The sequence below is a fragment of the Argopecten irradians genome, chromosome 3 (assembly GCF_041381155.1).
Source record: "Argopecten irradians isolate NY chromosome 3, Ai_NY, whole genome shotgun sequence".
Taxonomy (NCBI): Eukaryota; Metazoa; Mollusca; class Bivalvia; order Pectinida; family Pectinidae; genus Argopecten; species Argopecten irradians.
This window is the reverse complement of record NC_091136.1, coordinates 142,870-157,972: the sequence shown is the minus strand read 5'-3', so window position 1 is coordinate 157,972 and position 15,103 is coordinate 142,870. Positions and strand designations below refer to the sequence as shown.

General features: G+C 35.9%; 1 protein-coding gene and 1 non-coding gene across 3 annotated transcripts in view; one reads left to right on the top strand and one right to left on the bottom strand.

Moving 5' to 3' along the window:
* Window positions 1-15,103, top strand: part of LOC138317224 (nephrin-like) — an 18,144-nt gene extending 3,041 nt beyond the window's left edge. The window contains exons 2-15 of one of the 2 annotated variants that reach the window (XM_069258775.1): window positions 1,010-1,300; window positions 2,390-2,677; window positions 3,085-3,393; window positions 3,770-4,081; window positions 9,559-9,825; window positions 10,309-10,614; window positions 10,934-11,269; window positions 11,584-11,874; window positions 12,311-12,427; window positions 12,852-12,873; window positions 13,062-13,117; window positions 13,898-13,919; window positions 14,564-14,643; window positions 15,056-15,103. In XM_069258775.1, the coding sequence (XP_069114876.1) occupies window positions 1,010-1,300; window positions 2,390-2,677; window positions 3,085-3,393; window positions 3,770-4,081; window positions 9,559-9,825; window positions 10,309-10,614; window positions 10,934-11,269; window positions 11,584-11,874; window positions 12,311-12,427; window positions 12,852-12,873; window positions 13,062-13,117; window positions 13,898-13,919; window positions 14,564-14,643; window positions 15,056-15,087 (2,729 nt within the window). In that variant the 3' untranslated portion in view covers window positions 15,088-15,103. Of the gene's footprint in view, window positions 1-1,009; window positions 1,301-2,389; window positions 2,678-3,084; window positions 3,394-3,769; window positions 4,082-9,558; window positions 9,826-10,308; window positions 10,615-10,933; window positions 11,270-11,583; window positions 11,875-12,310; window positions 12,428-12,851; window positions 12,874-13,061; window positions 13,118-13,897; window positions 13,920-14,563; window positions 14,644-15,055 lie in introns of those variants that run through there. The other variant, XM_069258776.1, reaches the window with a different exon arrangement.
* Trnat-agu (transfer RNA threonine (anticodon AGU)) lies at window positions 369-441 on the bottom strand. The gene has a single exon. It is a non-coding gene; the product is annotated as a tRNA-Thr (tRNA).

Genomic DNA, 15,103 nt, shown 5'->3' with positions numbered 1-15,103 from the left:
TAAAAAAAATCGCATACGGATTCCCTTTAAACACAAAATTTGGAGAAAATCATAAAAAAAACAGACATAAACCACATATACTATCACAAAAACATATGAACTGATGTGGAATGTTTTTTTTTTGCGGCATGATTTTCAAAAAAAATAGTCAAATATGACCCATCTTAGCACTGGATGAAATGGGGGTAGGGTTGTGAGTTACAAACTTCGAGCTTACAAAACTGTGAAATTTGATCGAGGATCCCATGTTTTTATATGATATTTGAAAAATATATTATCTTGGGTAAATCCTATACAAATATTGTGAAATTGGCATGTGTTTTCATTTCCTTTTTGGCCTATTTGTAACAGTAGAGGAGAAAATGTAGCGGCCAGACCGGGATTCGAACCCGGGATCCCCCGAACACTAGCCGAGTGCTCTACCGACTGAGCTACCTGGTCACCGATGATCGACCCAGTCCAATCCCACTACATATTCATTGATTTTTTACGGGCGAAAATATGGCAAAACATGATAATTACGTATAGAAACGGTCCTCAAAAATAACAAAAATTAGTAAGCATTTGTAAAAATAAAAGAGTTTTGTATATTGTTCTATCGTTAGAAATTTAGAACAAAAAATCAACAGGATCGAGACTACATTCACCCTAATATTACAGAAAACATAACTTTATGAATTTTTCTATTTCAAGCCAGCAAATTGGCATGTATGGTATATTTCAATCTCAAATATCTCGAAAAGTAGTTCAAGAACACCCATTTATCTCTACAGATTTAAAATCTACATGAAAAATGCAAGAAAATAAGACCTGTTAGAAAAAAAATGACATGCGTTTTTTTCCCAAAAGTATGGAGCTACCTTAAAACGTGAAAAATGACTTGATTTCTGAATGGATGTGTTTTTAATTAATTGGTTTCCGTGAAAATTGCATTTTAATACACTGTGATAATTTAGATTTGAATGATGTTTATACAACACAATGGACTGTCTATCATCTTATAATTCAGGTGTGACGTCAGCCTCCCAAATGTACACCAGACAGGGTGGGACTGTAACACTACAGTGTACTGATACTGGTGGTACATCACAATGGCAAGTCACCTCTCCAATTGTATTTACATACACCATAGGAACTCAATTCAATCCTTCTTTACCCGAGTCTACAAGGACAAGAATGAATGTGACCAGACAGGACGGGAACTACAACCTACACATCAGTGATGTACAGCTGTCAGATGTCAGGGAGTACAGATGTAGTATGGGGGCAACATCAACATTCTATCATCTACTACTGTACAGTAAGTTATGTCAGATTGGTAATACAGACACATTCTATCATCTACTACTGTACAGTAAGTTATGTCAGATTGGTAATACAGACACATTCTATCATCTACTACTGTACATTAAGTTATGTCAGATTGGTAATACAGACACATTCTATCATCTACAACTGTACAGTAAGTTATGTACGATAACTTAACATATTGGTACTACCATAAAACACTCTGCATAAAATTATATCAAAATAAAACAAAACTATCTTATATTACAATACACTATTTAAATGTTTTCCTATATAGTCAATAAATTGAGTATAATATACTGTAAACGGAATGACATATAAGTACAACCTCACATTTCCAGACCGGAATGCTTCTTATTCTACATCATGACAACATAAAGTTTAATTGTGAGGGAATGTGAGCAATTGAATTGTCTTCGTCGACGGATTCAAAAAGAAAAACACATGCATTATAATCAAATTGAACTATTTGTTCGATATAAAGATTGACCACGCTTTGAAACATGTTTAGCTTACGGATTTTTGTTTACTAATTTTCTTTCAAAAAGAGCATTTTATGTTAAATAATCTATTGAAAACGACATTGCTTATGTTGGTTCTGTCTTAAATCCACTGGCTAACGCTAATCAGTTTCCAAATAATGTTAGGAGACTCCAAAATTAACATCACTCTTATTCGGATTATTATTTTTTTTCATTATTATTATTCTTGAAGAAATCTTTGGAAACTGTTTGGACAATAATTTGCAGACCAAATAGAATGTGTTGTAGGAAATCGTGTATAGGCTTCCATAAACACTTTTTAGAAACCTGAAATCGTCAACAATGAAAGCGATGCCCTTCCATTCAGCTACGCATTCTATTCTGCATGCAATACAAACAACCTTGCGAGGAACAATGTCGGGATATACATGGCATTAATAGTTACCACGATCGAATTGACACGTGTTAATTCATTTCAATTTTTGAAACATTGTTAGGCAAATTCATGTGAAAATGCTAATTCAAAACTGTTCCCGATATTTTTTTTATTTATATTATTTAAGCATATACTTATATATATATATATATATAAATTGCAGTTCTCCCAACTTTTCCTGAGATAGAGAACGCAGTTATTATTGATGGTCAGAATAGGACAACAGGGACGGAGCATGGAAGTTTGACCTTGACATGTAATGCACATGGAGGTATTCCATCCGCTAATGTGTCATGGATCAAAGATGGCGTATTTCTAGTGACATCAGAAAACAGAGCCCAGTACACAAAGGTGTTTACAAGAGCAGACGACATGACCCTATATACATGTCAGTCTACTAGTCTAGCCCTGACCAGTCCCCAGACCACCAGTGTGTTGGTATACCTAGATTGTGAGTTCAATGTGTAGTATACATGTCGATCTAGTAGTCTAGCCCTGACCAGTCCTCAGACCACCAGTGTGTTGGTATACGTTATCATTTATTTTGGTCCTTTTACAGGATAGAAAATGCTTTGCAAAATATATTTATGTAGGAACCGTTAAATGTGTAATATAGTATATAATTAATACGTTTATAATTAACACGTTTTCAACAAATTCATGATTATAACATAAGTATTTCAATTACCCGTCAATGTAATATGTAACGAACTCTTCTTATAACGAAGTGTTTTCGTTGATATCTCGAAATTCGTTATAACCGTGTTTCACTGTAACTGGAATAAGAATGAATAACTATTTTCCTATTAATTACATAAATATTCTGTAATGATAATCCACGTTTCATCTGCATTTCAGTAAAGCCTCAACAGCCTACTGTATCCGCCCACAATCCCCAGTCTGAAAACACAGACTTGCAGGTGATGTGTGTGTCTACAGGAAGTAGACCTGCTGCTGTCATCGAGTGGAATGTTGGGGGAACATGGCTGTCAAGTAATCCAGATGAAGTCAAGGTACTGGACAGTTCTACCGATACCTACACCGTGACGTCATCACTCTCACGCCGCTCCACACGTCAGGACAATGGGAAGTCTGTGTACTGTAGAGTCAGTAACCGGGCCTTGTCTGGAGGGATTGAGTCAGTAAGACAGACTATAACAGTATTGTGTAAGTATCTCTAACACAGTCACACACAGGACAATGTGAAGTCTGTGTAATGGAATAACTTTATAACTACGCTTTTAGATTTTTTATATTTTTCTGAGTTTAAGTTCTTGTACCAATTTACCGTCTACAGAAAATGTAAACTCCAACGTGAATTATAAAACACGCATAAATAATATAGATTAGATGGAAGAGCATATTAAGTTGTCATATAAAAAGACAATCCGATTTCTTCTGACGCTATGTTTAATTCCATTTTATTCTGCATGTATGCTCTGAAGACGGGCCAGACGTTGCGGGTATAACTGGTAACTATAGAACATACAGACCTGTATTTTTCGAACCTCTTTTGATGATAAAGAATTGTTTGTATTTTTAGTCGGACCTGACAGTGTGAGCATAACTGGTAACAGAGTGGTGGTGGCGGACGGTACCAATACTCTGACCTTGACCTGTACAACACAGGAGTACAACAGACACGTACATATCACGTGGTACAATGGTACAACACGGATACCTAATACAGCGGCCGTCACCAACACGTCAGGAAGTTACGGGGGTTTTATATCTACACAGGTCCTACAACTCTTACCTGACAGGTACCAGGACGGTAACGTGGTCAGGTGTGTGGTCCAGAACGAGGACGTGACGCTGAGAGAGAGGACGGCCTCAGTTACACTGGATGTCAGTTGTAAGTAATATAATTGCAACATCACGACACACGCACTTTTTTTAATGTTAGATTCGGCTAATTGCGTAATTGAATGGTGCGTTTCGCGAATGTCAGGAAAGATTACTTTCACGTATAGCGTCAGTATAACTATGGTCTACACATATTTATCTAACAAAAGAACCACATACAAGAGGTGGTGCAAACTCCAAACCTCACCAACAATTGGAAATACTGTAATAATTGCTTAATGTAGAATTAGTCCAGTTTTAGCAAATTAAGTTTAATTTAAATAATGATATCCACATATTAAGTCGTATCGTTGCCTGGATTTTATATGATTTCCAATAATACAATTATAACTCCACTTGCAGCACAAATTTTAAGTTCACTGGCTTATTGACCAAATTATACCACTAACACAATGTTGATGTCACTTTTTTAATAAAAGGAAGTAATACATTTTATTTATCGAAGATAAGCCAAAAAACAATAACTTATAAAACACATTAATTACTTTTATTCATTATTATTATTATTGTGACGTAAATGGTCACGGCTCTATTTTATGAAGATTAAAATCGTTCTGCCGACAAATGATATGGCGAGCCCAAAAAGGAAGCACACAGGTTCAAAGACACAAAGTCAAAAGGGTCGAAGATCTTAGGTTTCAAGTTCATAAGTTCAAAAGTTCACAAGTTCAAAATTCACATGTTCAAGGACACAAGTTCAAGGTCACAAGTTAAAGAGGGCACTATGTGATCTGATCCTGGATACTCAAGAGAGTGTCAGTGGTCAAAGTTCAGTAGTTTATATCCTAAAATATTTGTCACTGGGAACAGCGGACAAATAATCTAGACAAGTCTTAGCTGTGCGATGCGCTAACGCCAAATGGTAAAGATATGCTAAATGCATATTAGTCATATCTTTACCACCGCCACACCTTAGTAGAGGGAGCCGCACAAATACAACTATAGCCGTGACCCTAACCCTATCCTATTTCATTTTACTCCTTGAAACACTGACCCCCTCCCAACACTACCTAATATGGTATTAAAAATGTTTCCTCACATTGACATGAGCATATTGCCTTGGCTTGTCGTAATCCTTTAATACACTACTCGGGAAATACTGGACCCCCTTCCCTCCGGGCAAAGTATTCCACACCCCCTTCCAAAGTATTTAGGAATATATTGTTTCCTAACTCTGACAAGTGCACCTTATTCTGACTGAAAAAGGCCTCTGTAGCTTTAATATCTGGGTATTTCAGATAGCAACCCCCTAACCAAAGAACATCCTTTGCCACAGCACTATTTAACCTACACCTACTAGCTTCCATTGCAGTTACATTATCAGAATATCTATACGACAAATAAGGGTAGAATCTGTGAAAATATCAGTTTTACACGTGGAAACTGGGAATATAAAAACCTAATCACCCTCCGGAATACTGATCGAAGCTTTGCAATGGGAATTTTTCCTAAATCATTCCCTCCACAATGAAGCAGCAAGATGTTTGGATTTTCCGCTACCGATTGCAGGAGACTGATCTTACTCTCTACCTGTTGGATACCAAGACCACCATAGCCCTGCCAGAGAATATTGGTTCCCATTCACTGTAATCCTAACTTAAGACCCTGGTCTTGATCGTGCTGCAATTCCAGTTTTTTAATTGTAGATGACCCCAGGATACGTATATAATGACTATAACAATTAGATTTCCAACGACCTGCCTCTTTAATAGCGTCAGCTGTATGACCGGCTTTAAATGCCACATAGGCGGCCCCAATCCGAAATGAATGTGTTTTAAAAGAAGTCGTATCATATCTAGATACTTTTTACTACTAAGAGCCTTTTGAAGAACTGATGAAAACTGGTATCTGGTAACAGGTTCCCCACTAAAGTGACACAGTAACGGGCCCTCCATCCCTGATCTAACTTTCAGAAAAGCTTCCATGGATTTCAAAGGACATATTTCATTATCAGACACCCGAAATTGAATTATAGTTCCTTTCCTGATTGGTCAGTTTTGGAATATCTTAAGTGTACTTGTACATATTGGCCCTGTACAAATGTTACATCTCCCCTTCCTACAACATAGCTTTGATTACTTCCCTTAGACAAGCACAACTCCCTCACCCTAAAAAAATCCAAAAAAGGCCATTGTGAATGCTGCCTGAAAAAGTTACTCCTAAAATTTACTTAAACACTAATAGGATAATCTTAACAATCTGAGCTAGGATTGGTCCTGTAATAGGTACCCTATGTTTTAGCCTTTGCATCCCCTCAAGAACTTTGCCTACTAAAAATTCTGTCATATCACACTTCCCCAGTACTTTGCATTGGAAAACATCGGGATCCAGACATTTGGCAGCCTATTTGACGCCCTGAATGTATCAAATGCTTACAACACTGTATTGTATGACCTATGGATATTCCTAGAAATAGAGGCCCTCAGTAACCTATCTACTTCATCCTTGATGACAGCAGACGGAATTTCTCTGGAATTTGAGCTGGATGAGCTTGAGCTTGAGGCATCACCGACCAAAACCGCCTCCACTGCATACGAGAAATAGAGTCTGCAATTACATTTTCTAGACCCGGGACATGTTTTGCCTTGAAAATAATGTTATATTTCAAAAGTTATAATACAAATGGACTTAAGTTCCATTACCAATTTATCCTTGAAGACTGAACATTCAGGACACTGACTAACGCACTATTATCAATCTTGAATATTAAATTCTTATTCCCTAAATGATGTCCCCATATCAAGATTGCAAGGACTATTGGAGTAAACTCTACAAATGTGATATTCCGCATTCTGTCAGAGTCTGCCCATGTTTCAGGCCAAGGAAAGAAGACCCACTACCCATGAAAGTAAGCGCCACAACCCAATGATGAATTACCTGCACTATCTATAAATAGTTGCAATACATTACTTTCTGACTAGGACGAATCTGGGAAAAATAATGTTCCATTGTAATTCTGAATGAATTGCAGCCACACCATAAGGTTCTCCCTCATTGCCCTACTAACACTAACGAAATTATATAATTTGCTCGTGCCCTTCATCGCATCATACAAATGCCTCAAAAATGGGCTCTATGACTTGAAAGCCCTACAGAAAATAATTAAGTACTCCCACTAGAGACTCTAGCTCCGTTAAGGTGACTTTTGTCTGACTGAAACCTAAATAGCATATCAGTAAGCTCCACTGCCTTTTGAGAAGCGATTCTGATTACCATTTCTTCTGTATCTAACTCCAGTCCAAAAAAATATGGACCATAGTAGGGCCAACTGTTTGTCGACAATGATGGGAACTCCCAATTCGCTACAGGTATCTGTGAATGAAGACATAAGAATCTGACAGTCCTGAGTGTCCCTCTTAGCAGCAAATATGAAGTCATCAAGATAATGAGAGAAAGTGTTCACCCCAGACAAGCCAATCAATGAAAGATTTTTTTTTTCGATTATATTACAAGAAATGGCACATCCCATGGGCAAGCATTTGTCTATGTAATAACCTCCCTCAAATTAAAAATATAATAGGTCAAAATCGCCAGGATATATTGGTATCAAACGAATAGCCGATTTACTATCAGCTTTGCCCAAAACTGCCCCTTGACCTAGTTTACTTATCATTTCAATAACAGAATCAAATGAGGCATAATTTACTGAACAGAGTTCTGGATCAATGAAATCATTAATGCTCTCTAAAGGGGGAAATGATAAATGTGTTATCATTCGCCAACCCCCACCTGACTTGGGAACAACCCCTATAAATGAGATATGAAAATTTGCCAAAAGAGGATTTGAAAAAGGGCCCATAATTCTACCAAATTCTATCTCGGAATCTAATTTCCTTTTTACCCCCCGTGGGTGCTAATTTGCTGATGTTAATTTTTTTTTTGAAACAGCTGCTCTAGCGCCAGTATACTGAAGTTGAAAACCATCTGTAAAACTGTCCTTTAATTCTTTTGTTACTGTTCCTAATGGATACTTCTCTAAATATTCTGTGAGGGGGCCTACTTTAATTGGGGAATGGCCTAGGGCCCATATATCTTGGCTGGCGGAAATTTTGGGCTGGGTTGCTGAACCTGGGACGGGTTCTTGCCTGGAAAGTCCCTGTCTGGGCAAGTCCCCTAGGATTTTAGGGGCGGAATGAATTATTCATTCCCAGGGCCTCTGGAGATCTGCAGTTTATTTTACGGTGACCCCTCCACATCTCGTACAAATGTGGGCATAATTGCAAGTGGGACGGGCACACAAACCTTTAAAGTTATAGTCAAAACATTTTAAATTACTTACAGAAGACTGTTTACATCTTCATCCATTACATCTTCCCGCCCCCAGCCTAATTGTTTGTATATATTTTAACAATTCATGAACCCGTTCAGGGTGGGCAGCTGAGTAAATACTGGTATAGATAACGAACGCATCAGTCCACTCAGCTATGTTGTTGATTCTCTTTGCGTTCTTATCCTTAGCTACTAGTATAGTGATTTTGGGGCAGTGTCCTGCCTAGCAGACAGTTATCTAACAAGATTCCCAAATCAATGAATTCTTCATTTATAATTTTGCTCTTATTTTTGATGACACATTCTCACCCAGAATACTATGAATACTTGGTATGGAAGTAGGTGTACCTTGAATTGGTCCCTCACTGACCGAACAGCCTGCATTTGCGAGAGCTGGACCTGGGTGTCCAATTAGACCTTCAATCGTACGGTGACGGGTCTGGTTGAGAAGTTGATTGAGGATCTATTTGAGGGTTAGGCATACTGGTTGGTTGAGGGGCTGGTTCATTTCTTGCGTAAGGGCTTGTAGACGGCCTCCATGTCCTCCCCATGACTAATTAGCCACAGCTCAAAAAGAAATACAATGTCGCATAAAAAGTTAATACAATTTTTTTTCCAAATTATTAAAATTATTGTTTTTTAAATAATATCCAGCTGTTTAAGTCAACTGACATTCAATTAATAGATGACCAAAACCTTCATACCACGTGCCGTTTTCGGAATGGCCCAAATGCCCAAAATGGCAGAAAATATCTAGTTATTCTACAAAGGTAAACATCGTACTTAATAAAGCTTTAAATTCCCTCAACAATGCTTAAATGAAATAATAATAACCTAAATAAGATAATTGTTATCTATAGTTTTTGTACCAACAACTTTTTCTACCAAATATCAAACAAACCAATTTCGTATAATTTCAATTGATTCCTCCGAATAGGAAGTTCAAGGAAGAACATGCGCTGTGCTTACTTGTACATTAAGGGAAATTTCTCTATGTCCCTTTTCCACTAATAGCATTAATCAAATATATTTAAGGTGAATGGGGAAACTACTCTAGCTGCCTTCCTTCAATAACGGCACCTATTTGCTATTCGACAATAGATGGTTAAATTTTCAAATTTCCTTTTAACAACTCTTGATGTGTTTTAGATAACCACATATGACCTAGGCTACATCAATTTGACATTTACATCACAGATAGGCCAATTTTAATGCTAACGGCACGCCCTGGGGAAAAGGTGATTGAGGGAAGTGAACTTGAAATCCGATGTGACGTAGACAGTAACCCTGCTCCGTCATCTATAACGTGGTCAAGAGTTGGAGGTCAACTTCCGCCAGATTTTGACGTCACGTCCGGCGTCCTACGTATACCGTCTACACACCGGACAGATAGAGGGACATACCGATGTGTAGCTGTAAACTCTATCGGGAGTGATGAGGACACAATAGTCATCGATATATACTGTAAGTTTGTGTGTGCAATGATTTATTTAGGGAATTGATTTAGGCTCAGTCTCTAGATGCTTCATCGGCGACAAAGCATAAACGATACTAATCATTTAAACAATAATTGGTGTTTTATCGTGTCTATATTACCACAAAAAAACATGTAATAGTTTATGTTGCTTTGGGTGCATGCGCAATTAGTACTTTATTCTATGTATGACATAGTGCCTCGGTTTTTGTTGGGACGTAATTAATGAGACATAATATTTTTATCTTGAAGTAAAATTAGAAGTTCAAACTTTTTAATGGTGGTAAAGTATTGTACTTGCTTAACCGCAGAAAAATAAAAAAATAAAAATATAACGACTTCAATCACTGTCACTGTCATTACTCGAAAATGATTTTATAAACACCAATTAAAAGCTAATTTATGTTGCATTCTAAATATAAAATGATGTTATACTTTGATAAAGGCTTGATATTATATTTTCCAATCGGTAGACTCACCTGATGTCATCGTGAAATACACCAACACCACCTATATATCACAGACTAGATTACTAACATGTGACCCGGAGGGTAACCCCGACACCTACCAATTCGGATCATGGAGGCACAAATCCGAAAGTGGAACTGAAATACGCCAGCTGAATGGAAGTTCGAGTCCGTTACAGTCAGTCCTGACCCTGCCTGACCCCGGTATGACCAGACGGTATGAGGACACCGGCTACTACACTTGTAGAGCTTCCAACAACATCCCGGATTCGTCCTTCTACAGTTCCGGTTCTGTTCTATTCGTTGTGGCAGGTACAGATATTCGTGTCTTTATCAACATTTTTTGAAACATTTTAGAACAGCATTACCGATAAAAATATATTTAATAAAAAAGATATGATAAATGGCCAATTTTGTTTCCAACAAAAATGAAATAGTTGATTTTTTAAAGTGTTATTCAATTCAATACTGGTATACCATAGGTGATGGACGTCTTGGATTTTTATGATACAAAGTCATTGTTAATTTTTATAGCGTAAGTTCACGTTTATGTTAGGCATTTAGGATTTAGATCAATTCAATTATTTGTCCTCTAATCCTCACACAGTGAATCATAATTATTTTATTCTAGCACCTCCGGTCATTAGTTCAAATGTGACAAAGACTAAAGGAAAGACAGGTGAAAATATTGAAATTGAAGTGGAGTTTTACAGCAGACCAGCAGTTAGTTCTAGTAACATAACGTGGACTAAAGGACCAAACAGACTACATCCCGCGGGTAAATTCGTGATTTCCCTAGAAATTAGGACAATTAACACGTCGTTCCATGGTGTCGATATACAAGTCGAAGGTTACGCAGCTGTCCTAAAAATCAATGAGATAGCGGAGGGGGACTTCGATATCTATACTGTCTCTATAGAAAACGGTCTGGGAACGGTCAACATGTCGATCCAGCTTATCAACACAGGTAATTTAACAAGTTAAGCTTTCGACATAGCCATTATCGAAACAGTGCCCCATCTATACACATGCGAAATAACACTTCGATATAAATCGGTTTTCTACATGTCTACTAATGGAATGCCATATCACTGTTTCTGAGAAATTCCATCCAATTAAAAGCAAATTCTACTACATGTAGCGTTTTTCCTGTAATGCTATTTGAATAACTTATCTATGCTATAGTAAACTCAGACAACCGGAATCGTTTACAATGGAAGTATATCATTATGAGTAAAATAACGTATTTATACGCTTACCCATAATGATGTTCTATTTCAGATCCCCCGTCCCCACCACTTTACATGTTACAAAAGGATGTCACAAGCAGTAGTATCACCGTACAATGGATCCCGGACCCGAGGAGAGATCAGGGAGATACGTATATCATTGGGCACAGACCAGCCGAAAGTGACGTCACTACGTATTCTAATGCTATCCCCGATGATATGGAACCTGTTATGGCCTACACAATAGACGGACTATCAGCAAACACACTATACTACATCACTGTACAATCCCAAAACAGTGATGGCAGCAGTCAACCTCTCATGATATCTGCATCAACGACCGGTAAGATGTACAAAATGAATTATTGTTGTCTAAACTTTGATGACATTACATTGGTTTATATAATGTGCCAGCGGTCATTCTTTCAATAATGATTTGCCATATAGGTATTGAATGGATATTACCAGAACAAAAGGTAACATAAAAGTGTGTTTATAGTTCGATAGATAAATTGTGTGCAAGCTTCAAACTACTCAGAATAATATATTAACGTCATTTGTCATTATATTTATCATTCTCCGTGAATGTATTCCATTTTTGTTTTCTGTTGTTTTGACCTTTGTCTTCATACATTCATTCTAAAATTGTAGAATATCACAAAACATTCAACTATTAATCAAGTACAATGAATAAAGCATTATGCTTAAAATTATCTATTATGTATGCATTTAAATACAATTATATATACATGCTTCTTGCTTCTTCTATGAAATTACAGCATCCACTGACAATGACTGCAGCAAATGTGAACTATATACAACTGGTGTAGCCCTGATAGCTGTGTCGTCTGTGTTCCTGTTAGTAGTCGTAGTTGTCGTAGTTGTCATGGTTATAAGTAAGTGTGGTGGTTTAAACGTTGATACTCCATCCTTATCTTCGTGCTTCATATATGCATCAGAAATGTAACTCAGATAAGAGAAATATTTCATTGGAAATTAAATATTATTCACAATGTCTATCTCAAGTTAATAACAAGGACGTTGCAAAATTCATATATTACATACATGCATACGACTTTGTTTTATATATAGATTGTGTAGATTTATTTTGCTGCACAATGCAAATAATACACTTTTTCCATATTTCAACGCCAATATCATAAGGACTATAATTGCATATTAAAAGGAATTTGCCCTTTCGTGTAGGATTTGATTCTAACGTCATGTGTTTGCGGGCGTGACGTACTTTTTTTCTTACGTTTTTTCAGGCTCTGTCAATATCTAACCTTTTATTTATTCATATTATTTACTTTTTTGTAGAAATACGAAAGATAAATCACAGGTAAACCCATTTATTTTATTTACGGAATGTATCCTTTTGTTTTCTTCGAGTTTGTTAGAGTCAAAATGTTTTGATTATTGGCAGTTAAATCAATTCCATTTTGCAATGGATTGCTTATATACGTTTATATAACCCAATGAGGTCACGAAGAGTAATCAAGATATGCACAGCTATTTCTTAATTTTCAGAAATAAACCCGATACACAAGAAATAGAATTTTCGAAAAAAGCTTTATCCGATACAGGTGAGTACTAAATCACACACACGGACCTTACTGTATTACGTTTAAATGATTAAAACTACCTTTATCAGAAGAATACACAAACATTCCATTATCCTATCCGTCTAACTATATACATCTTACATAAAAGGCAGGTACCTACAATGACGTGGATATCAACCGAGAAAAGAGAAACAGAGCTTTGTAATTGGCATTCATGCTGCTGAATGATAGAGTTAGGACGTCTAAATTGCATCCATAAACACAGAACTCAGTCTTAAATAAGTAAGCATATATGAAAGGATAATTACAGGTATGAACATGCCTTAACCAAAACGGCATTTAGTTAGCTTTTGAATATACTATATAAAACGAGATTAATACTTGTGTAGAGACGCAAAAAGGTATAATCTTACCGTTTATACTATTATCCTTATATCTTGAACAACCAAAATGAGAAAAGTAAATTTCCTTTACTCAGATCGTCGTATGTTTACCAGTGTCATCGTTATCACCACTCTGTAGATAATGTAGATACCTTAGGTAGCTATCTATAAAGTGGGCCTTTAGGATTGGATAGCAATAGCTGTGTCTCCATTATGATGAATGCAATATATATTAAATTAACTGAATCGCCTATTGGTGAATGTAGAAAAACATTTAATCCTGAATATTATTCTGTCTTACTCAATTTATCGAAATAAATAGCTGAATCTTGTAATTAAAATGCATGCATCTAATGCCATGCTTTATCAACAAAACGCATTTTGATAATGATGATAATAAAGTTTTAACTCTCTTTAGGTTATTCTGCTGAAGGAACGGAGTAAGTACTTTCAGATATCTATGGGTTTGATGTATCCAAACATGGATACAAAAATACATTATATCAATTACAGCATTGGACCCTTTCCAACTAGGTTCATATACACGAGTAGTAATGAGTACATAGTATACTTTTTATGTTCTGTTTAATATAAAACTAATTTATGTATTTATAACAATTTCACACGAATAAATCACGGTTGTTCACGGTTCATTACATATCACATGACGTTGATAACGTTTAAAAGTTTACACATTAGGTATTATAATTACTTTGATAACATTTAGATAAAATGCTCCAGTTACATTTTTATATTTTTTTTTCAAGTAACGGGAATGAACGATTTTATATAATTGCAAAATGTATAAAGAAGTATTTTGTAAAATAAAACCTGATGTTTTGCTTGAATTTGCATTTAAAATGATCATAGCGAAATAGACAATATACTTTTTTACAAACATTAACTTTGCCATATAATGTATAAGAGCAATTCGATTATAAAATGACTGGTATTGTGCAATGACAAATGGACCTTTCGTTGATATTTTGACAATTCAGCTGCGGTATTTTGAAAGGACGATGCCATATATATTATATAATTAACTAATATAGTATTTAAAACGTATCGATGTTTTTATTCCAAGGTCATCAAAGTATGTCAATACTGATATCACTACGGCGAATACGGAGTCTGTGTCTGTATATGAGGACATTGCTGAACAGCGTACGTATCGAACTATTTTAATAACACTTTGTACAGAAGAATATATTCTTTGAAGTTTTAATTATGATCATGATTTAATTCTACTTTGGTTGGAGGTGTTCTATTCTGAATGTATCGCAAATGTTAATCTGACAATTTTGTGATAAAAAAATCTCAACTGTGTTAGTTTCTCCAAACAACTATTTATCATTGTATAAGTGTCACACTTTTCTATAATACGAAAAAAAACCATATAAAGTAAAGTTTTATATTCTACTTACAGCGAGTATGCTTTAGCAACTTTAAATCCCAATTTTCACATATTCTTTTGAAAATTAAAAAAAAATCCTTATATCGATAAAAGTATTGAATACTATTTATAGAGTAATTGACATTGTAAAAAATTACAACACAGATTCTCTTGTTTTTACAGCGCATATGATGTCCATAACCGAAGAAAGGTAATTTTTAAGTAACAGAA